Source organism: Pseudorasbora parva, chromosome 18 (genome assembly GCF_024679245.1).
Source record: "Pseudorasbora parva isolate DD20220531a chromosome 18, ASM2467924v1, whole genome shotgun sequence".
Lineage (NCBI taxonomy): Eukaryota > Metazoa > Chordata > Actinopteri > Cypriniformes > Gobionidae > Pseudorasbora > Pseudorasbora parva.
The window spans coordinates 10,465,298-10,487,137 of NC_090189.1; the positions used below are offsets into that span (position 1 = coordinate 10,465,298).

Sequence of the window (21,840 nt, forward strand, 5' to 3'; positions counted from 1 at the left end):
TGCTATTATCTTCCTCATCCAGAGGGGATACCCCTCTTCTAGCCATGAGTACAAAATTCTATATTTTATTAACATTATCTTTCTCTTTTGCAGGATGCACCGAATCGCTGGTGTCATGGGTTGTACCGGTCTTAGGGCAGAGAGATGTCGTGTGGGAAAATGACCTGCAGTGTGAGCAAGACAGCGCTCGGTGGCCTGTAAAGTGCCTGCTAATGAGAGCGAGATCGACCACAGACCAGTCCAATCGCTGATTAAAGCGTTGTATATACATCGCTGATTTAGATAAAAAGGATTTGTGGTATTCATAAAATAGTGTGCCGCCGTAAGACATTGCGAGATCGGATATATTGGCTAGATAGGTATTTAATTCCTTTCTCCTGGTTGGCTACACTTCACATATGATATCTCTGAACACCCCGAAAGCGACGTTAAATTCGGCCATTGTTAAGCTTTTGGATAGTCTTGGGTCACTGTCTTTGAGAATAACTGATACATCACCACAGTCCACAATTCTTCTTTCAGTAGTTTCTGCTCATAACAATATTTTGACTAGGTTGATGTCGTTACCTGACAGGATTTGAGAACGCAGATGTGGAGAGATGGCAGCTGCTGGGGGAAAGACAGGAACCCCGGTGGAAGCAGCAGGTAAAGCGGATCTCAGAGATCTTCTAGGAATATAAGCAGCCAGGTCGGTGAGGGCACCGTCTGATGGTGAGCTGGAAGTCTGCTCGTTGAACATCGGCCGTGCTGAAGAAACACTTTGAGATTCCAGCAATGAGATTAAAATATACTTTTAGTGCATTGTTAATTTTTTAAAATGACAATTTTGAGCATAAGCTTAAAATATACAAAAAAATATATTTTAAAGTTTTGTTTAAATAAGTACACTTTACAAAAGTACACTGAACTTCCATTTAAAGTATATTTTTCTAAAATATACTAAAATACAATTATTTTGAAGTGTGTTAAAAGTTGGATTGTGAAAATATGATTCTAATATACTTTTTATATATTTAGAGATGGTACGATTTTTGAAAGTATATTTCCAATATACTATTGGAATAGAGAATATATTTGAAAAACCATAAAGTATCATTTTTTCACCAGGGTAAAGCTTGTAGTCCTATACCTCATTCGTAGTAGACATTATATTTAGTAACGATATGCTATTTAATGTTTGTTGATCGCATCATTTTACATTTGCGTAAGCAATCTTCTATCACTTGTTTCTGCTTTATCTTTACCTGTGCTTTGATCCAGAGATTGGTTGTTTCTGCTTTATCTTCTCCTGTGTTTTGATTCAGAGATTGGTTGTTTCTGCTTTATCTTCTCCTGTGTTTTGATTCAGAGATTGTGTAGGCTACTCTTTCAAAATATGTGTGATAGTGCCCCCTACCTTATAACAGTGAAAACATGAATAGCCAGAAAAATTCAGTCACTGGTGGGGAAAGAGTAAAGTAGATTTGAAGTAAATTCCTATGCACACTACCAGTGGACTAACTTACACCAAAAAATATCCAACATTTAGAATTAGGAAAATCATTTTGAAAATCGTTGTGAGTGAAAATCCAAATAACTGAGCAGATTGTGAAATACTCAGACCAGCCGATCTGGCACCGGTTAAAACCTGTTAATTGACAGGGCATTGAAGATGTCATCTGCCCCTGCTGTCTTGCTCCTGGTTGCAAATGTAGATACTGTGTCAAAGCCAGAATGCATGGAACACAGGAAGGTCCTTTGATTTGTCAGAACCCAGAGACTAGGCACTCTTCATGAATGCAAGAGGCAATCTTACTATTTGATTCTTGTGCAGGACAGTGTGCCAGAACAGAAACGGAAGACTTCCTTGCCATCTCATGGTACACCAGTTGTCAATGGTGACAAGCAGATTAGCCATTAGTCTTGATTTAGTTTATTAGTTGTGGGACCATGTCATCTGGATATGGAGACTACTGGCAGTGACAAATCCAAGGCCCTTCCTATTTTCTATTCCTTTGTGACACTGTATCTGCATTTGCAGCCAAGGGCAAGAAGATAGCATGGGATACCTGGAATGCAGAAGACATGGCAACAGAGGCCAAATCCCCCCAACTTAGGATGCACTGGTGCAGCACTTAAAAAAAGCAGTTTATCAGGGAGAACACTGTTGAGGACAAGACCCTGAGGTGGCAAAAGACCATTGTGCTGAACTCTTCCACAGCCAAGCCCGACCATCATTGAGCTCTTAACATGTGGCTGCAAGAAAGGCTGCCAGTAGGCAATGTAAAAATGTAGAAAAAATAAAATTTAAAATATATATTTTTTTTAAAAGGAAGCCTGCTCTGTGTCACTTTGGAGAAGACTGAAGAAAAGGAAACCATCTTTTTAGTATGATTTGCACAGATAAATTAAGCAAGAAGTCAAAAATTCTATCTTTATACATCTGACACTGACCAGGTGCCAGCGTTTAAAAAATATGACAAAGTATGTTTTGGCAGGGTGTCAAGTTGGATGACAATCCTCATTATGGGAAAGCTGAAACTGATTGATTCATTTTTTTTATTATTATTATTATTATTGGAAAAACAAACCATGAACTAATAGCAACCACTCATAAATCTGTTAAACACAATCTGACTAGATCAACCAAAAATATAGCTGCAAACAGTTTATGGAGCTGCAGCTCATAAAATAAACAGTGAATGAAAGAGTCCCAAAACGTCAAATACATTTATTTAAATCAGCTACAAGGACACACAAGTGATTTTCAATTTTCCCAAGCAATATCAAAAGTTCTAAGTCATATTTAAGTAACTTTATTTTGGAAAATATTACAATAGCAGGTCTTTTAAGAAACAGGGGCAGGAGAGTTTTCCAGTGCGGTGCAGATACAGAACAGGCTGAACAAAACCAGCCAACAAATAACAAACCAAACCAGGGAGCCAATATTCAGGAATAAGCGTTTTTAGGACAATGGTAAAAAATCCTGCAATACAATATGGGACATATGTAATAACCATGCTCACAGTATTTATTAAAATTAGATAAAATGCTCTTCTCTTCATGTGGTTTTCCTCCCTTCTCTCTCTCCCTCTCTCTCCTGGTCCGGACTGCTTCAGAGCTCTGAGAACAGCCACAAGACAGAACAACTGGATGAAGAGGAAGAGGAGGAACTGCACTGACAAAAACCACAGATGTACAGTGTTGTGTGGGACTATAGTAAACATGCAGCACAAACAGGAGCCAAGCGTGATTATCCAGGCCGCAGTGCAGCAGATCACTCTATATCTGAGAGGTTTGTACTTCAGAAAGGTTACAGGATGAACCACTGCCAGGTAACGCTCAACACACATCAGACACTGAAACAGAGGACGGCCAGTAGTGATTAGTCCTGCTAAAAATAGTTTAAACTGCTCTATAAATGCAAACCACTCTGACAGCACAATGTTCAAACAGTTCATGTAAAAACCAGCCTCAGAAACAGAGAGATTGAGGATGAAGAACTCTGATGCAACTCCACTTCCTGCTCCTGTGATGATGAGCCATATAATATAGGAGTGTGTGGGAAAACCAACCAGGAAACTGATGCTGTACACACACATGCTCAGAGGTTTCACTAGCCCAAAAGACTGAGTTGTGGCGTTGGTAGATGTTTCAGGTGAGGTGAAGTTCCCTGTTGAGTTATTCATTTCCTCTTTGTTTGTCTTCTTATTTCAGCTAAAAGATTCACAAAACATTATTATATAGCTGTAATCCATGGGAAAAGAGAAATGAGCATGCAGGCAATTAAATACTAAATACTTAATTAATAAAAATTAAATAACCAGAGCAAACCAACATTAAATGACTCCACTGAAGTGATTTTTTTCCCTAATGAGATAAAAATACCCAAGTTTCTATGTACATGTTAATTTTCTCCTAAAAAACAAATCAAAATAGTGACAGTGCTTCATTGTGATAACCATTTTACTGTAAAAGGAAGAAATTGAATAAAAAAGAGAGCGAGTTTATCACCTGATGAGTGAATTTCTGCTCTCTCAGGACTTTGGATCTCTTCATCTCTGCTGTTTGACTGACTCCACAGCTGTAATAAGAATATATGTGCAAGACTTCATCTTTTACATGTCACATAAAACACCAGATATGCAAATATTTATTTTAAACAAATTAAAGCTTTAAATACATAACTTATTGGGTTTGTTCACCCAATTGTTTTCCCAAGGCATAATTTATAAACAACACTGAAATAATTGTCCCTTATCAAATAGTAGGTAGAGAAAGTATTCAGACCCCTTACATTTTTTATTGTTATATTGCAGCCATTCGCTAAAATTATGTTAATATACACACAACACCCCATATTGACAGAAAAACACAGAATTGTTGACATTTTGCATATTAATTAAAAAAGAAAAACTGAAATATCACATGGTCCTAAGTATTCAGACCCTTTGCTCTAACACTCATATGTTTAACTCAGTGCTGTCCATTTCTTCTGAAAATCCTTGAGATGGTTCTACACCTTCATTTTAGTCCAGCTCAATCCTATACAATCCTATATAATATAATCAATCCTGTTTGATTATACTGATTGGACTTGATTAGGAAAGCCACACACCTAGAGCTTACAGCTCACAGTGCATGTCAGAGCAATTGAGAATCATGAGGTCAAAGGAACTGCCTGAAGAGCTCAGAGATACAATTGTGGCAAGGCACAGATCTGCCCATGGATACCAAAAAATGTCTGCTTCACTTAAGGTTCCTAAGAGCACACACTGTAAAAAAATTATATGTTCAATAAGTTATGATAACATATGTTTTTACATTGTTTTAACTCATCAAAATAAGTTAAGAAATGTTAAACTTGTTTTTATTAGTTATGCAAGATGCAACTCATGTTTTAAAGTCAGTTTAACATAATTTAAGTTAAAATTACTTAAACATCCAAGTCGATTGTAATGCAAAAGTTCAAAATTTGCCTTTTTTTTTTTTTTTACAGTGCAGTGGCGTCCATAATCCTTAAATGGAAGATGTATGGGACGACCAGAACCCTTCCTAGAGCTGGCCGTCCAGGCAAACTAAGCTATCGGAGGAGAAGAGCATTGGTGAGAGAGGTAAAGAAGAACCCAAAGATCCCTGTGGTTGAGCTCCAGAGATGCAGTCGGGAGATGGGAGAAAGTTGTAGAATGTCAACCATCACTGCAGCCCTCTATTTATGGCAGAGTAGCCCGACGGAAGCCTCTCTTCATTGCAAGATACATGAAAGCCTGCATGGAAATTGTGAAGGACTCTGAATGACTCCAAGATGGTGAGAAATAAGATTCTCTGGTCTGATGAGACCAATAAATAACATTTTGGCTTTAATTAAAAGCAGTATGTGTGGAGAAAACCAGGCACTGCTCATCACCTGTCCAATACAGTTCCAACAGTGAAGCATAGTGGTGGCAGCATCATGCTGTGGGGGTACTTTTCAGCTGCAGGGACAGGACGACTGGTTGCAATCGAGGGAAAGATGAATTCGGCCAAGTACAGGGATATTCTGGATGAAAAACTTATCCAGAGTGCTCAAGACCTGAGACTGGGCTGAAGGTTCACCTTCCAACAAGACAATGACCCTAAGCACTAGAGTTTAGATTCCCTGCCCGAGCCGAGCCAGAGCCTGAACCTGACCCGAACCGACCAGCAGACTGGGACAGGCCGAGATTTCCCGGCACTATCCTCGGGCCGGGCCGGGTTGGGCCGGGCCAGGCTCTTGATCAAGCGTTTGTGGGTTTTTTTTAAATAATTTCTTTATTAGTCTAAATGGGTGGGTAGAAAGCTATGCCATAATCAATAATAATATATATTTTAGCAAAGTAAGAACTAATACTACAACTAAGAAACAAATGTGTAGGCTACAACGTTGCACAAGTCAGGATTAGTGTAAAAAATTCTGTTAAACTCACAGCTCATGCAGTGATGAAGTGCAGCACTGAACAGAAACGCAGAAACACATTCTGAACTAAATCTTTTTGTTTTAAATTGTTTTGTTTAAAAGTGGACATTTCAAGCTTTCTATACACATATTTCTCATGTCTGTGAGGCAAGTGACCTGCTGAGTTTCGGTTTATTTATGAGATCCAGTTCATGAGCAATTAAAACGATTGCTCCTGCAACTTTATGTCACGATTATAGTTTGCTATTTGCTTCTTATTTATTAAATCCAGGCAATTGGCCAAAAAAACCTTCTCTTTGAGAACGTCCTCATCAGAACGGCCACATATTAAAAATGGTCATGTTTAAATCAGGCTCGGACTCATAATTACAGTTAATGTGTCGGGCTGGGCCGGGCCGGGCCGGGCTCGGGCACAACGTACACAGCTCGGGTGGGGTCAAGCTTGATTTTTAGAGCCAGATCTAAGCTCTACTAAGCACACAGCTCAAATAACGACGGAGTGACTTCACAACAACTCTGTGACTCGGAATATTACGTGTAATATTACACTTTAACATATTATCCCATTGGATAGAAAACAAAATAAATTTAGCTTCACACAAAAAAAATTTGAAAAGCATAGCCTACATTTTAATAGCCTACAATTTTAAATAATAATATTATTTTCATTATTATTTCAGACAACAGGCATATGTTAGGGGTCCCTACATTTTGAACAAGAATGTTTAGTTTAAAAAAGCATATAGACTATATTACAAAGTACCACAACAATACATTTCTGCCCCCATTCTGCCACTGAATCCAAGGCCTTTTGACTGCACCAAGCCACAATATACATTACAAGCTGACCTTATCATAAAAACTCATACCAGCTAAAATGTCTGTTTGGTTTAGTTTTTTACATATACATTAAAAAAATGCAAATAGTACATACATCTTTAAATAAATGATGTATATTTCTGACACTAGCACACCTGGCACTCAATCAACACCAAATGTGCAAATTTCAAAGCATTTAAAAGGAGAGAGAACAAACCCTTTAATCATCTGTGGTATGATAGGATGTCATGTTTAATACAACATTCTCACTGGAAAGCCTCCATAAGGGAAATGTGAGAGTGGGTCATCGACGAAACAGCCAATCCCATACAAATACAGATGGTCATCTAGTAAACTGAGAAGGCCCCACAGAAAAATACATATTCAAAGTGTTTATTAATAATAGTAGACTTCATCTTTTAATGCACAAACCACCATGATGGTGGCAGACAGAAACAACTTTGAAGTCTCCATGCATCCATTTTTTACGTCTTTATAATAAACGTCTTTATTTTTTGATGGAATATTACAGTGTTTATCATAAATGATCTATCTGTGCACATCTCTATTTTTTTCTTTTTTGTGTGCCCTTTCTTACATCCACGGGCAACGATTTAAGATGCTGCTAACATACAGAAATACAGATCAGTCATTGCTCATTTTATATTTTTAACATGCATTGAGGTGTTACGCTTTTATGTTTAGGCCCTATTTCAATTATTTAAATTCTTATTTTTATTTGTTTACTTATCTTTGTTTAGGTAGGTGGTGTGTGTCAAAGTAGCAAACTTGATTCATCAGACCAGACAACCTTTTTCCATTACTGATGGTCCAGTTCTGATGCTCACGTGTCCACTGTTGGCACTTTCAGGGGTTAACAGGAGTCAGCATTGGCACCCTGACTGGTCTGCAGCTAGCCCCATACACAACAAACTGCAATGCACTGTGTATTCTGACATTCTATCAGAACCATCATAACTTCTTACGCAATTTGAGCTACAATAGCTCATCTATTTGGTCGGACCACAAGGGCCAGCCTTTGCTCTCCATGTGCATCAATGAGCCTTGATGTAGGGGAGAGTGGGACACAACCTTTTTAACTTTCTCAGTTTATGTTAATCCACCTGGGGGTCAGAGCGTTTATTTTTTCCCACATTAATTGCATACATGTCTAGCACAAGTATGTTTTTTGTTTATTCCAATTAATACAATGTATACTTTTTACTTGATTTACCCCAAAAGAATGGAAGTAAAATGTGACAACATGCCCCATAGGTGGGGTACATTGTAACATGTGATGGGCACATTGTAAAATGACCATATGACGGCTTGAATTGTTATCTGATATAATCAAAACAAATATCCAAGACAAAATAAAATATTTTGTCAATAAAATATTATAACAAAGATCATAAATATGGGAAAGAAGGAGGCGGGAACCGGTGAACATTCAACAACTTTAATTGAAAATAAATAAACAAAATGAAAGTAAAGCGGGCAGCCCCTCACGGTAGAGGTTAGATCGGGCTCAAAAATCAAGCCCGACCCTACCCGAGCCCGTGCACATTGTGTCTGAGTCCGGCCCGGCCCGACACATTAACTGTAATTATGAGCCCAAGCCCGATTTAAACACGACCATTTTTTAGTCCGTGGGCGTTTTGACGAGAACAAGCCTGTAATGAGCAAAGAGGACTGGTGAGACTCATGTTAAAACTAACATTGATAAACTTAAATGAGTTGATAACATCTCTGTTTTCTCCACAGCGACTGTACAGCCAAATCAAATTTTGTTGCAATATTTTAACACTGTGAAGCTGCTCTGAAACAATCATCATTGTAAAAGCGCTATATAAATAAAGTTGACTTGACTTGACTTGGCTCGGCTCATGAACCGCTCATCGGTAGACTGATGTTTGCTCAAATCCAGCTCAGACATTTATCTGTAGCTTACTTTGTTGTAGCCATTAAACTACATTAATGTGTTTTTTTAGTGAAAAGATGCGAGTGGGTCAGAAATGATTTTGGTGGTTATATTTAGTTTAATCTTAAGTTTTGTTTTGTGGAAAGCTTTCTTTCGTTTTGTTTAAATTGCATCTTAATTTAAAAAAAAAGGTTTATTAGGCCAATTGCCTGGATTTAATAAATAAAAAGCAAATAGCAGACTATAATCGTGACATGAAGTCGTAGGAGTGATGGCTTTAATTGCTCATGAACTGGAGCGAGCGTCTCATAAATAAACCAAAACTCAGCAGGCTACTTGCCTCACCGACATGAGAAATATGCATATAGAAAGCTTGAAATGTCCACTTTTAAGCGAAACAATTTGAAGATATTTAATTAAGCAAAGTGCAGTGTTCATGCGAGCAGCTCTTGACACAGAGCGTTTCTGTTCAGAATGCTACACTTCATCATCGCACGAGCTGTGAGTTTAACGCGCATTTTTACGCTAATCCTGACTGATTTGTTTCTTAGTTGTTGTATTTGTTCTTACCTTGCTAAAAATATATATAATTTCTGATTATAGCATAGCTTTCAATTAGACTAGTAAAGTAGGCTAATGATTAAAAAAAAAAAAAATGCTTGATCAAGGGCCCCACCCTAGGGAAATCAAGGGAAATCTTAGGGTCTCGACTCTTCGTTTCAGGTCAGGTTCGAGCTCGGGCTAGGGCAGAGAATCTAAACTCTACCTCATGGACGACTGCCCACACACACATAACAAAACCGTAAACAAAAAAATAACATAAAGTCCAGGCCTGGTCCTCTCTCGTCCTTTACTGGTGTCGCTCATCCTTATACGCCTCCGGGCTCCCTCATGAGAGGACTCGAGACCTGTGTGGCTTGCAGGTGACACTCATTTGCACTCACGACATGGTCTCGCTCCCTCCCATGTCTCTCACTCGTCCACCTCGCCACAAGTACAATTATTATCTTTATCAAATAAAATAATGCCTAATGCCATTTTTTATTAATTAAAAAAAAATTGAGCTTGACAACAAACACTGCAAAACACAACTATATGACATAGTTCAAATAATAATAACAATCAAGCATTTCTGAACATTGACTCTTTTTTCACCTTTTTCTCATGGTTTCTGAAAATAATTCATAAGAGTATAGAATATAATAGTGTAGTTCTAATTGAGGCTCATTGTACTGCAGTGTGACAAAATTTTACAGTGGTTACAGACCGATAGCAACCACTTATATCAACCATATCTGGCCAGTATATTCAGAATTAAGTCAACTTTTGTATAAATAAAAAGAATAATAAAAAGTACCGCTAAAAGTCAGCTTGTGGTACTGCAGTCACAAAACATGCTGTCACTTTACACTGCAAAGTCCACCTAAACCTCACGGCAAGGTACATTTAGACACAACTTTAAATGTGAAACTGAAGTATAATTTCAGAGGAAAAAACATGTTTATCACATACTTGCATGTTATGCTTTTGACAACACACATGCCCAGAAATATATGCCCAGAAATAATAGGCATATTTATTAACTTAAGAAAGTCAAATGTTTCAATTGCAGATTTTATGATGAACATATGCAGGAGAGTTTGCCATTGCGGTGCAGAAAAAGAATAGGCTGCACAAAACCAGCCAGAATAAAACAAGTCAAACTAGTGAACCAAACTGTTGGAGTATTTTCTGCTGACAGAATTATAGCGATTCCTGTGATTGCAAATGGGAAATATAGTATAATCATGTTCACAGTGGTTATTAGTATCAGATAAAACGCTCTTCTCTTCATGTGGTTTTCCTCCTTTCTTTCTCTTACTCTTTCTCCTGGTCCTGACTGCTTCAGAGCTCTGAGAACAGCCACAAGACAAAACAACTGGATGAAGATGATCAGTGTAAGCTGCATCGACGTGAACCATGCATGTGCATGAATGTTCTTTGAGGTTACATTAAATGCGCAGATCAAACAGGAGCCAAGATTAATGATCCATATAGCCATGCAGCAGATCACTCTATATCTGAGAGGTTTGTACTTCAGAAAGGTTACAGGATGAACCACTGCCAGGTAACGCTCAACACACATCACACACTGAAACAGAGGACGACCGGTGAATGAAAGTCCCATTAAAAACGCATCGAATATCTCAAGGATTGAAATCCACCGTGATGGTATAAAGACCAAACTATTCAGACAGACACCAAGCTCACAAACACAGAGATTGAGGGTGAAGATCTCTGATGCAATTCCACTTCCAGCTCTTGTGACGATGAGCCATATCATATAGGAGTGTGTAGGAAGACTAAAAAGCAAATTGATGCAGTACAAACAGATTTCCAGACAGTCTATTGGGCTAATGGAGTTTGTAGATTTTTCAGGTGTGGTGAAGTTCACTGTAGAGTTATCCATCTCTGACTCTGTCTTATCAGTTCAGCAGCTCACAAAATGTAATATTGTAACCATGATCTAAAAAGAGAGAAGTGTGAATGACCCAGGTATTATTTTATTAAATAAATGTCCAATGAACAAACAATCCAGTCTGCAATTTTACAACGTTTCCAATTTAAACCAAAAGAACCAGAGTGCATAATTATAACATGACTGCAAATTAGGGATCTATATTCATTGGAATTTGGGTTAATTTACATTCAAGTACATCTCCCATGAACAGATTTCTTTTCAGTTGTAACTTCTGTAAACAAAAACAAAAAACTAGCTCAGTCTTATTTTGCTCGATAGCTTAAAGGGTTAAATTTGCACTGTGCAATGTCAAATCAACAGAGTAATATTTTTGCAGTATTGTTGTGGTTAAAAACAAGAAATTTAAATAAATAGAGTTTGTCACCTGAATTGTGAAAGCCCCGTCTCTCTTGATGTATACACCTCTGCTATGTTTTGTAGACTGACTCACAGAATCCATAAATATATGGATGACTTCAGAAAAAAATGTAAACATGCAAATATTTTAAGTTTAAAAAAAAAAAAAAAGTTGGTGGTGGTGGGTTGTACCATACATAGAACGTCACCAGTGTGGCAGCTGAAGAAGGCACATGAAAACTCTGTGAAAGAATTGAAAACTAAAAGATGTCGCTAGACATGCATGTAGAATGAAGTTAAAACGGTTTACTCCAATTGTGAGGAAAAAAGCCACAAATCTGGGATTTAAAGTTGCAATTACATTTTATATGATTTTTTATTTTCATTCTTCCATGTTTCCCATAACCACACCGTGTACGTTAATGTCTGTCTATTAAAGAGAAGAGCAGCATGTAGCCTAGTTTGTAACACTAAAACATGGACATCTGTTTAAATTTTGTACCATAGCCTATATGCTGTTATTTTAACTAAACATACTGTTTCAAAATGTATGGACCCCTAACATATGCCTGTTGTCTGAAATAATGCATTAAAATATAGGCTTTGCTTTTCATGTTTTTTATTAATTTTGTTTGTTAATTTCAGTATATGTGATGCTAAATATGTCTTTTTTTTCTTTTTATACCCAAAGGGATAATGCGTTAAATGCAAGTGTAATATTACTGGACAGTGACTGTTACTTGTTTAAGGTTACGTCATAAAGTGTTATGCGAAGGGGTAGGAGCATCGCACATGCTCGAAAAAAGTCAGTGTTGTGGTAGCTACTCGAGACTCGGACTCGGTCTTCAGACCATATTTTAAAGGTCTTGGTCATTAACTTGTGTTGAACTTGTCATGGACTTGTGTGCATTTTGCTTCCTATTGTCTCATACACAAACATTAGGAATTAGACTTATTCCTGAGTCCATTTGAGTCCCATTCAAAATATTTCATTATTATTACTGTATGTTAATAATTCTTTAAATTGATGTTTGATGGACACATCAAATGATTGGTTATTTTCTTGTGTGCAACTGTGCATGACTTGAGACTAATGTTAGTGCATATGTAACAGGGTTTAAATAATATTAGTTAAATTCATGCACAAATTGGGAAAACTCGCCATTGGCTGTTACATCACTTGTACTCACGCACGTTGTGTTGAGGGGCGGAGCTGTGTATTCTCCAGCAGTTTCGCGATGGTTCGCTGCTGGTAAGCTGCTTTGATCATTGCTCCGTCTTTATAACTTATTTTGGACTGTTTTCAAGTGCAAAGCTGAACTTTTATACTATACACAAGTTTCCTGCTTTTGTCTGTCATCTCATAGCGCTGTAATTCGAGTCATATATGTGTTATTTGTGACGATGAAACAAGGAGTGTGTAGTACTTGTGAACTCCGATCTCTGTTTATTTTAAGATTATTCATGCAACGGTGATGCAGTGCCTCTAACCAGCCTTTTTGGCCTTGTGTGTTTTCTTCAGGTATGTTTTGTCATGTTGTGTATGAATTATCATCTGAATTGTGTGTTAGCGATCACACGTGCTTTAGGCCCTCGCACGTGCTGAGCGTCTATCTGCGCCATTTTAGATATGAGTGTTCTTTCTTCTCTATACTTTTTACACAAAATATGTAAAATATCGGTCACTTGAGTTTATAGTTACATTATATAAATGTAATGTTATGGTTATTGTGAAGAAAAGATGCAGTTTTATTTTATTTTTCTTCAATGTATGTTTTATTAATAATTGTCCACTATACGATCACTTGGAAATAATGTATTTTGAGCAGTTTCGCGATGGTTCGCTGCTGATTATTCATGCAACGGTGATGCAGTGCCTCTAACCAGCCTTTTTGGCCTTGTGTGTTTTCTTCAGGCCAAATAAACAGAGAAACCTTGAGTGACCATCCACCTGATTGTCTGCCTGAAATTATTCCATCAAAATCAACACAGTCACACATACTCTCACTAGGTTCAGACTCTCACTACACTGAAAAAAGTATAACTTTAGTGTTGTTCGGTTAATGTGTATTTTCTCATTGAAATAGCTTAATTTTTTTTAATTTTTTCATGTCAAGTAAACATTTTAGCTTAGATTTATGGTTCAATCCATTTTTTTTACATTGATAGAATCTAAATGGGCAGCGGGACATTAAACTGAATTTATTAATTTGATCAGAGCATTTGTTTTAGATTAAGCAGGATTTGCACATGCGCATTGTTGACTTGCAGATCCCGCTCTCTGTGGTTCAAAAAAAAAAAAAAAAAAAGTCTGAGAACTGTCTGAGAAGAAGAACACAGCACGAACTTGAGCGGTGGCCGTGACGGTAACGTTACATTTCAACGGACGTCAGACCCATCCAGCCAGGCTCCGAGACAGAACTACGAGGAACATTGATAAGGTAAGAGAAACTTTGTCTACCGTTAACGTTTTTACCTCAAGTATATCTGACGGGACTTGAGTCTGGCCGTAATTTCAGCGCTAACGCTTGATAGCGTGTAAATTAACTTTTAAGAAAGCACTCGAAATGTTCGTAATCTTCATTCAAACTATAACGTTCGGTTATTTTAGCCCCTCATTGGGCGGGTGAGTAATAACCTAAATGCATGCAAACTATCTAAATTCATTTTGTGGGGGCATTGACCGTGTCAAGGGAAAGAGTTAACAATAACATTTCTCGAAACAAGTGCAGTTATAGCCTATATAAGCTACAATATTTTCTGCTTAACTTTTATTAGACTCCAGTTCAAAAGAAAAGTGTGTTTTTTCGCTGAGCACATTCTCTGCAGTCCGAGCGCGCTGAAGTGCTTGCTCATATATCTGAGGTAAATCATTAACACCATCACTGCTTAAGTATTGAACTAAATACATTACAATCGGCGAAAACGAATAAGCAGGTTACTTTTCTGAAAAAGAGTGCTCCCGAGTCTGTGTTTCTCACAGTTTGCGTGAATCGCGGCACAGTTCCACACACACACAAAATACCGGCAGTTCAATAGTGAAACTCGCAGCTCTTAAAGGGGCCACACTCTATTCCAGCTCTTAAAGGGTTAGTTCACCCAAAAATGAAATTAATGTCATTAACTCCTCACCCTAATGTCGTTCCTTACTTTTAAGACCTCCATCTTCACACACAGTTTAAGATATTTTATATTTTAGTCCCAGAGCATATGCAGTCAATGCCCACTTTACTGTCCATTTCCAGAAAGCTAATAAAAACATAATCAAAGTAGTCCATATGTGACATCAGTTGGTTGATTAGATTCTCTTGAAGCATCGAAAATACATTTTGGTCCAAAAATATCAAAAAGACTTTATTCAGCATTGTCTTCTCTTTCGTGTTCCTAAAAAAAGATTAAAACGGTTTGTGAATCAGTGAATTGATCGATGATTCGGATCGCCAATGTCACGTGATTTCAGCAGTTTGGGAGTTCGACACGCGATCCGAACTGCTGAAATCACGTGACATTGGCGATCCGAATCATTGATTAATTCACTGATTCATGAACCATTTTAATCTTTTTTTGAGGAACACGTCGTAGATTGAAAGTCATAGTTTTTGTGATACTTGGACCAAAATGTATTTTCGATGCTTCGAGATTCGTATTAACTAACTGATGTTACATATGGACTGCTTTGATGATGATTTTATGAAAGTGAATGTTTTAGGTCGGCATATAGCAGAGAATAGACTGGGCACACGACTACTCGTTTACGTATGGCATTTGCCATACCCTGTTCCATAAAGCATTCCACGTTTTTAGACCTAACTGTTGATTCACTAATGAGTTGTTGTTGTTGTAATTTAGTACGGTTGTGCTGGGGATTCTGTTTTGTGTTCACCATCTTCTAAACTTATTTCTGTATGCTCTACTTTTAAGATCAATTTAAGTCCATGCGAATTACAACAGTTCCTTTGGTGACAAGTTGGATTACAAGTTCTTGGTGCAGTTGGACAAGCACTCCACCAAACTGTTGGAGGTCATCAGGAGCAAGGGAGGAGTCCACCAGGACATTGCAGGTTTTAGATGAGGTATCTATGAATTTGATAATCAGTGGGATCCATGGCTGAATAGTGTTTTTTTTTTTTTTTTTTTTTTGTAATTGTTTAATTTTAATTCATAGTTATTGTTCTTACTCAGACTGCAGACATCACCATCAGAAGAGAATGCATCCTCAAATCTCTGATCTACCTCGGCGAACCTTTTGCGCACCTTTTCAAAGAATACCAGGTAAGGGCATCTCTCTCACTTGCTCACACAAATAACACCTACAGACTAACATGGTCATAGTCTAGGTTTTCCTGGCCACTTGTAATAAATAGGGGTGTGATGAGAAACTCAGCTCACAAGATGAGATTTTAACACTATTTATGAGAAATCTTTGATGCTGAATTTTGAGCTGTGAACACTTAGACCATGTCCAGACGTACCAAAACAATCTTTTTTTCCTTGTCTTCCCTGGAACACTGTCAAAATAAGTGTGTCCAAAGGAATCCATTTGCAAATGACTTAACACCTATATGCAATGTAAAATCCATGCCTGGTCCTCTCTCTTCCTTCACTGTCGTCGCTCCTCCTTTTATTCTCCCTTCACTCCTCTGTGAAAGCTCTGAGACCAGTGTGACGTGCAGTTGGCACTGATCATCCAATTACTTACCGGCCTCGCTTTGCTCTCACTCGTCACGCGGCTATTCAAGTTCAGTTTAGAGTGTGTAAGAGCTGAAAATGGGAGAGTTCTGAAACTATAATGTACTTATTTTCTCTTTCTTTTTTATGCAGGAAAATGAGATTGAAGAACTGGAGCAAACAACCATGGCGATCTTTATCACTGGGAAAGAGGATCCTCTTCATCCACCAAAAGACATTAAAATTGTCATTGAAGGATCAGAGGTCCGGAACCTGCTTGCTATATTGCATACAAATAGGTTATATTTAAAGGTTTAGTTCGCCCAAAAACGAATATTCTGTCATTAAAGGTCCCGTTCTTCGCAATTCTTACTTTCAAACTTTAGTTAGTGTGAAATGTTGCTGTTAGAGCATAAATAATACCTGTAAAATTATAAAGCTCAAAGTTCAATGCCAAGCGAGATATTTTATTTAACAGAAGTTCCCTTTCAAAGCCTACAGCGAACAGCCGGTTTTGACTACACCGCTGCACTTCCTGCTGTAATGACGTCACTAGAACCGTTTGTTGACTAACCCTCCGCCCACAAGAACACACAAAATAGGGGGCGTGGTCTCGTTGCTCTCCTACGTGGAGAAGAGCGCGCATTCAGCGCTTGCATCGCCCCGTTATGGTAAGAGGCGGGACCTTTCCGGGCAAAGTGCGCTAAGCTGCTGTCCAATCACATCACGGGAAGCGCTGGCCCAATCAGAACTCTTTATGGGTCTTAAGAGAGAGAAATGACATTGGTGTCATTAAAGGCCTGTCTGAGCCATCGGATTTCAACTAAAATATCTTCAATTGTGTTCCGAAGATGAACAGAGGTCTCACGAGTGTCGAACAACATGAGGATAAGTGATTAATGACAGAATTTTTATTTTTGGGTAAACTAACCCTTTAAATGTAGAGCTTACAGCTCTGTATCAGAAACTGATGCAGTGTTCACTGTTCACTGTCTGAGGAGCAGTTCCAGGATTTGTCTCTGGTGTTCAGCTGAAAGAGACTGTTCATCATCATATACATTTATGGACATGAAATACATTTGTATCTTAATATTTTAATTGTATTTTAGGATGTTTTATGGTGAACTGTGTTGTCAGGACAAACATTTCTAATTTAATATTACTACTAATGTGATGTCATCAAGTGGTGATTTGATTATTTGTAACAAATTTGTATTTTTGTGTGAAGGAGACTGCTAATCTTTATACATGTGAACATGTTCATTGAACAATAAATATAAATGTGTTCTAAAGGAAAGTGTTAGTGTCATGAATGAAAGTGATAGTCATTGATCAAAATGTTTTAAAAGCTTTTTTTTTTTTGATTATACATTTTAAATAATGACATCTTAATTTGAGACAACCTAAAATACTTAATTTACTTTGGCCTATAAATATTACTTTGTTTTAATTTAAATAATTAGTTTATCCCAACATAAAATAATGATTTGTTAGTTTGATCCAATTTAAAATAATTAGTTTGTTCCAATCTAAAATAATTAGTTTGATCAACCTTTAAAAAGTGGTTGCATGGATTTAAACTTTTCAAATTAAACTAAATTAAATTATTTACTTGAGTCAATGTAAAATATTTCGTGTGATCGATTACTTCAATTTTTTTGAGTTGATCCAAGGGTTTTATTTTTTCAGTGTAGGTTCTCTCCCACACCCATGACCCGCCCGCCCTCCCTTGCTTCTATTTCACAGTGTCCATCTGCCATCAATCTGTTGTGATCCCACTTTCCAGAAAGTCACAATGCTACATTATTGGTCTTAACCTCTTATTTTAATATATTCACTGTTTACAAAGTAGGACAAAAATGTCACCAAGAAAACCAAATCTTGTTTAATTAGATAATAAAATGAATTCAGATACAATGACAGATTCTCCCCCGGAACATGTCTGACAGAAGGCCATGCGCCTTCTCTCCCTCTGGCACACTTTCTGATCTCGGTTTCGACTCGGACTCAGCCCTCTCTGGTCTCCTTCTCGACTCAGACTCAGCCCTCTCTGATCTCCTTCTCGACTCTGACTCAGCCCTCTCTGATCTCGGTCGTGACTCGGACTCAACCCTCTCTGGTCTCCTTCTCGACTCTGACTCAGCCCTCTCTGTTCTCCTTCTCAACTCGGATTCAGCCCTCTCTGGTCTCCTTCTCAACTCGAACTCAGCCCTCTCCGGTCTCGGTCTGGACTCGGACTCAGCCCTCTCTGGTCTCCTTCCTGACTCAGACTCAGCCCTCTCTAGTCTCGGTCTGGACTCGGACTCAGCCCTCTCTGGTCTCAATCTGGATTCGGACTCAGCCCTCTCTGGTCTCCGTCTGGACTTGGACTCAGCCCTCTCTGGCCTCGGTCTCAACTCAGACTCAGCCCTCTCTGGCCTCCGTCTCAACTCAGACTCAGCCCTCTCTGGTGTCGGTCTCGACTCGGACTCAGCCCTTTCTGGTCTCCTTCTCGACTCAGACTCAGCCCTCTCTGGTCTCGGTCTCGACTCGGACTCAGCCCTTTCTGGTCTCCTTCTCAACTCAGACTCAGCCCTCTCTGGTCTCGGTCTTGACTCGGACTCAGCCCTTTCTGGTCTCCTTCTCGACTCAGACTCAGCCCTCTCTGGTCTCGGTCTTGACTCGGACTCAGCCCTTTCTGGTCTCTTTCTCGACTCAGACTCAGCCTTCTCTGGTCTCGGTCTTGACTCGGACTAGATAGTCAGTCATCACTGCAGCCCTCCACCATTTGGGGCTTTATGGCAGAGTGGCCCAACGGAAGCCTCTCTTCAGTGCAAGACACATGAAAGCCTGCATGGAGTTTGCTAAAAAAAACACCAGAAGGATCCCAAGATGGTGAGAAATACGATTCTCTGGTCTGATGAGACCAAGATAGAATTTTTTGGCCTTAATTCTAAGCGGTATGTGTGAAGAAAACCAGGCACTGCTCATCATCTGTCCAATACAGTCCCAACAGTGAAGCATGGTGGTGGCAGCATCATGCTGTGTTTATGTTCTGTTTTTGTTTTTCAGCTGCAGGGACAGGACGACTAGTTGCAATTGAGGGAAAGATGAATTCGGCAAAGTACAGGGATATTCTGGATGAAAACCTTCTCCAGCGTGCTCAAGTCCTCAGACTGGGCCGAAGGCTCACCTTCCAACAAGACAATGACCCTAAGCACACAAAAAGAACAAAGGAGTGTCTTCACAACAACTCCGTGACTTTTCTTGAATGGCCCAGCCAGAGCCCTGACTTAAACCCAATGAAGCATCTCTGGAGAGACCTGAAAATGGCTGTCCACCGACGTTTGCCATCCAACCTGACAGAACTGGAGAGGATCTGCAAGGAGGAATGGTAGAGCATCCCCAAATCCAGTGTGAAAAACTTGTTGCATCTTTCCCAAAAAGACTCATGGCTGTATTAGATCAATGAAAGGGTTAACATGATCTACAACAATGCTTAGGTAGGTGGTACGTGTCAAAGTAACATCCACATGGATGGCAGGACACAAGGTTTTCCAGCAGGACACTGCCCAAAGCATCACACTGCCTCTATTTGTTTTTGACTAGGTAAAACGTGTTCCCTTTCGTTAAGCCACTCCGACGTAACGTCAGTGACTGACGAATGGGGGTTTCGCCATTCGTCAGTCACTGACGTTACGTCTCCGTTCCCTCCTCAGGGAACAAGGGTTACATACGTAACCGAGACGTTCCCTTTCGTTCAGTCACTCCGACGTAACGTCAGTGACTGACGAATGGCGAAACCCCCATTCGTCAGTCACTGACGTTACGTCTCCGTTCCCTCCTCAGGGAACGAGGGTTACATACGTAACCGAGAAGTTCCCTATCATAGGAACTCGAGCTGCGTCCCTGCTTTGGGAGTATGGCACGGTGACGCAGCATCTTGTTCCCAATTCAGGGCAGGGAACTAAGGTTACAGACGTAACTGAGACGTTTTCTTACAATACTAATGAGAATTTTTAATTCAAGTATATTACAAAGTTTTCATTTAGACACTAAAAGAATCATATTGACTTTGCAAAAATTGTATTATATGACCCATTTAATAAAAAAAAAATGTTTAGCTTGGCATAGTTCAAATAATAATAACAATTAATTAACAAATTAAGAATTTCTGAACATTGACTCTTTTTCACCTTTTTCTCATGGTTTCTGAAAAGAATTCATAAAAGGAAAGAATATAGTTCTAATAGAGGCTCATTGTACCACATTGTGACTACATTTTACAGTGGTTACAGACTGATAGCAACCATTTATATCAACCATATCTGGCCAGTACACTCAGAATTAAGTCAACCTTTGTATAAATAAAAAGAATAATAAAAAGTACTGCTAAAAGTCAGCTTGTGGTACTGCAGTCACAAAACATGCTGTCACTTTACACTGCAAAGTCCACCTAAACCTCACACATTTTCTCCTGTCCTCACACAGACAACGTACATTTAAACATAGCTTTAAATGTGAAACTGAAGTATAATTTCAGAGGAAAAAACATGTTTATCACATACTTGCATGTTATGCTTTTGACAAAACACATGCCCAGAAATATATACCCAGAAATAATAGGCATATTTATAAACTTAAGAAAGTCAAATGTTTCAATTGCAGATTTTATGACGAACAGATGCAGGAGAGTTTGCCATTGCGGTGCAGAAAAAGAATAGGCTGCACAAAACCAGCCAGAATAAAACAAGTCAAACCAATTAACCAAACTGTTGGAGTATTATCTGCTGACAGAATTACAGAGATTCCTGTGGTTGCAAATGGGAAATATAGAATAATCATGTTCACAGTGGTTATTAGTATCAGATAAAATGCTCTTCTCTTCATGTGGTTTTTCTCCTTTCTTTCTCTTCCCCTTTCTCCTGGTCCTGACTGCTTCAGAGCTCTGAGAACAGCCACAAGACAAAACAACTGGATGACGAAGAAGAGGAGGACCTGCAGTGAGAAGAACCACGTGTGCAACTGTGTGTTGTGTGAAATTGCAATAAATAAACTATAGAAACAAGAGCAAAGATTAATTATCCAGACAACAGTGCAGCAGATCGCTCTATATCTGAGAGGTTTGAACTTCAGAAAGGTTACAGGATAAACCACTGCCAGGTAACGCTCAACACACATCAGACACTGAAACAGAGGACGACCAGTGAATGAAAGTCCCATTAAAAACGCATCGAATTTCTCAAGGATTGAAATCCACCGTGATGGTATAGAGACCAAACTATTCAGACAGACACCAATCTCACAAACACAGAGATTGAGGGTGAAGATCTCTGATGCAATTCCACTTCCAGCTCTTGTGACGATGAGCCATATCATATAGGAGTGTGTAGGAAGACTAAAAAGCAAATTGATGCAGTACAAACTGATTTCCAGACAGTCTATTGGGCTAATGGAGTTTGTAGAATTTTCAGGTGTGGTGAAGTTCACTGTAGAGTTATCCATCTCATCTGACTCTGTCTTATCAGTTCAGCAGCTCAAAAAATGTGACAATGTAACCATGATCTAAAAAGAGAGAAGTGTGAATGACCCAGGTATAATTTTATTATGTAAAATGAACAAACAATCCAGTCTGCAATTTAAACCAAAAGAACCAGAGTGCATACTTATTACATTACTGCA

At 38.7% G+C, this 21,840-nt stretch overlaps 3 protein-coding genes and 1 long non-coding RNA gene across 4 annotated transcripts; 1 reads left to right on the plus strand and 3 right to left on the minus strand.

The window, feature by feature from the left end:
- Nucleotides 1-2,810: 2,810 nt before the first annotated feature.
- Nucleotides 2,811-3,668, minus strand: LOC137047103 (chemokine XC receptor 1-like). The gene has a single exon (XM_067424664.1). It carries the CDS (start codon nucleotides 3,666-3,668, stop codon nucleotides 2,811-2,813), a length of 858 nt encoding a protein of 285 aa, XP_067280765.1.
- A 6,601-nt stretch (nucleotides 3,669-10,269) lies between these two features.
- LOC137047104 (chemokine XC receptor 1-like) lies at nucleotides 10,270-11,103 on the minus strand. The gene has a single exon (XM_067424665.1). It carries the CDS (start codon nucleotides 11,101-11,103, stop codon nucleotides 10,270-10,272), a length of 834 nt encoding a protein of 277 aa, XP_067280766.1.
- Nucleotides 11,104-15,446: 4,343 nt separating this feature from the next.
- Nucleotides 15,447-16,537, plus strand: LOC137046852 (uncharacterized). Its single transcript, XR_010899095.1, has 3 exons — nucleotides 15,447-15,584; nucleotides 15,694-15,783; nucleotides 16,333-16,537. It is a non-coding gene; the product is annotated as an uncharacterized lncRNA (long non-coding RNA).
- A 2,710-nt stretch (nucleotides 16,538-19,247) lies between these two features.
- On the minus strand, nucleotides 19,248-21,663 carry LOC137047106 (chemokine XC receptor 1-like). The gene is made up of 3 exons (XM_067424666.1): nucleotides 20,954-21,663; nucleotides 19,518-19,613; nucleotides 19,248-19,371 (listed from the first exon to the last, which is right to left on the minus strand). Exons 1-3 carry the CDS (start codon nucleotides 21,661-21,663, stop codon nucleotides 19,248-19,250), a joined length of 930 nt encoding a protein of 309 aa, XP_067280767.1.
- Between the last annotated feature and the right edge of the window lie 177 nt (nucleotides 21,664-21,840).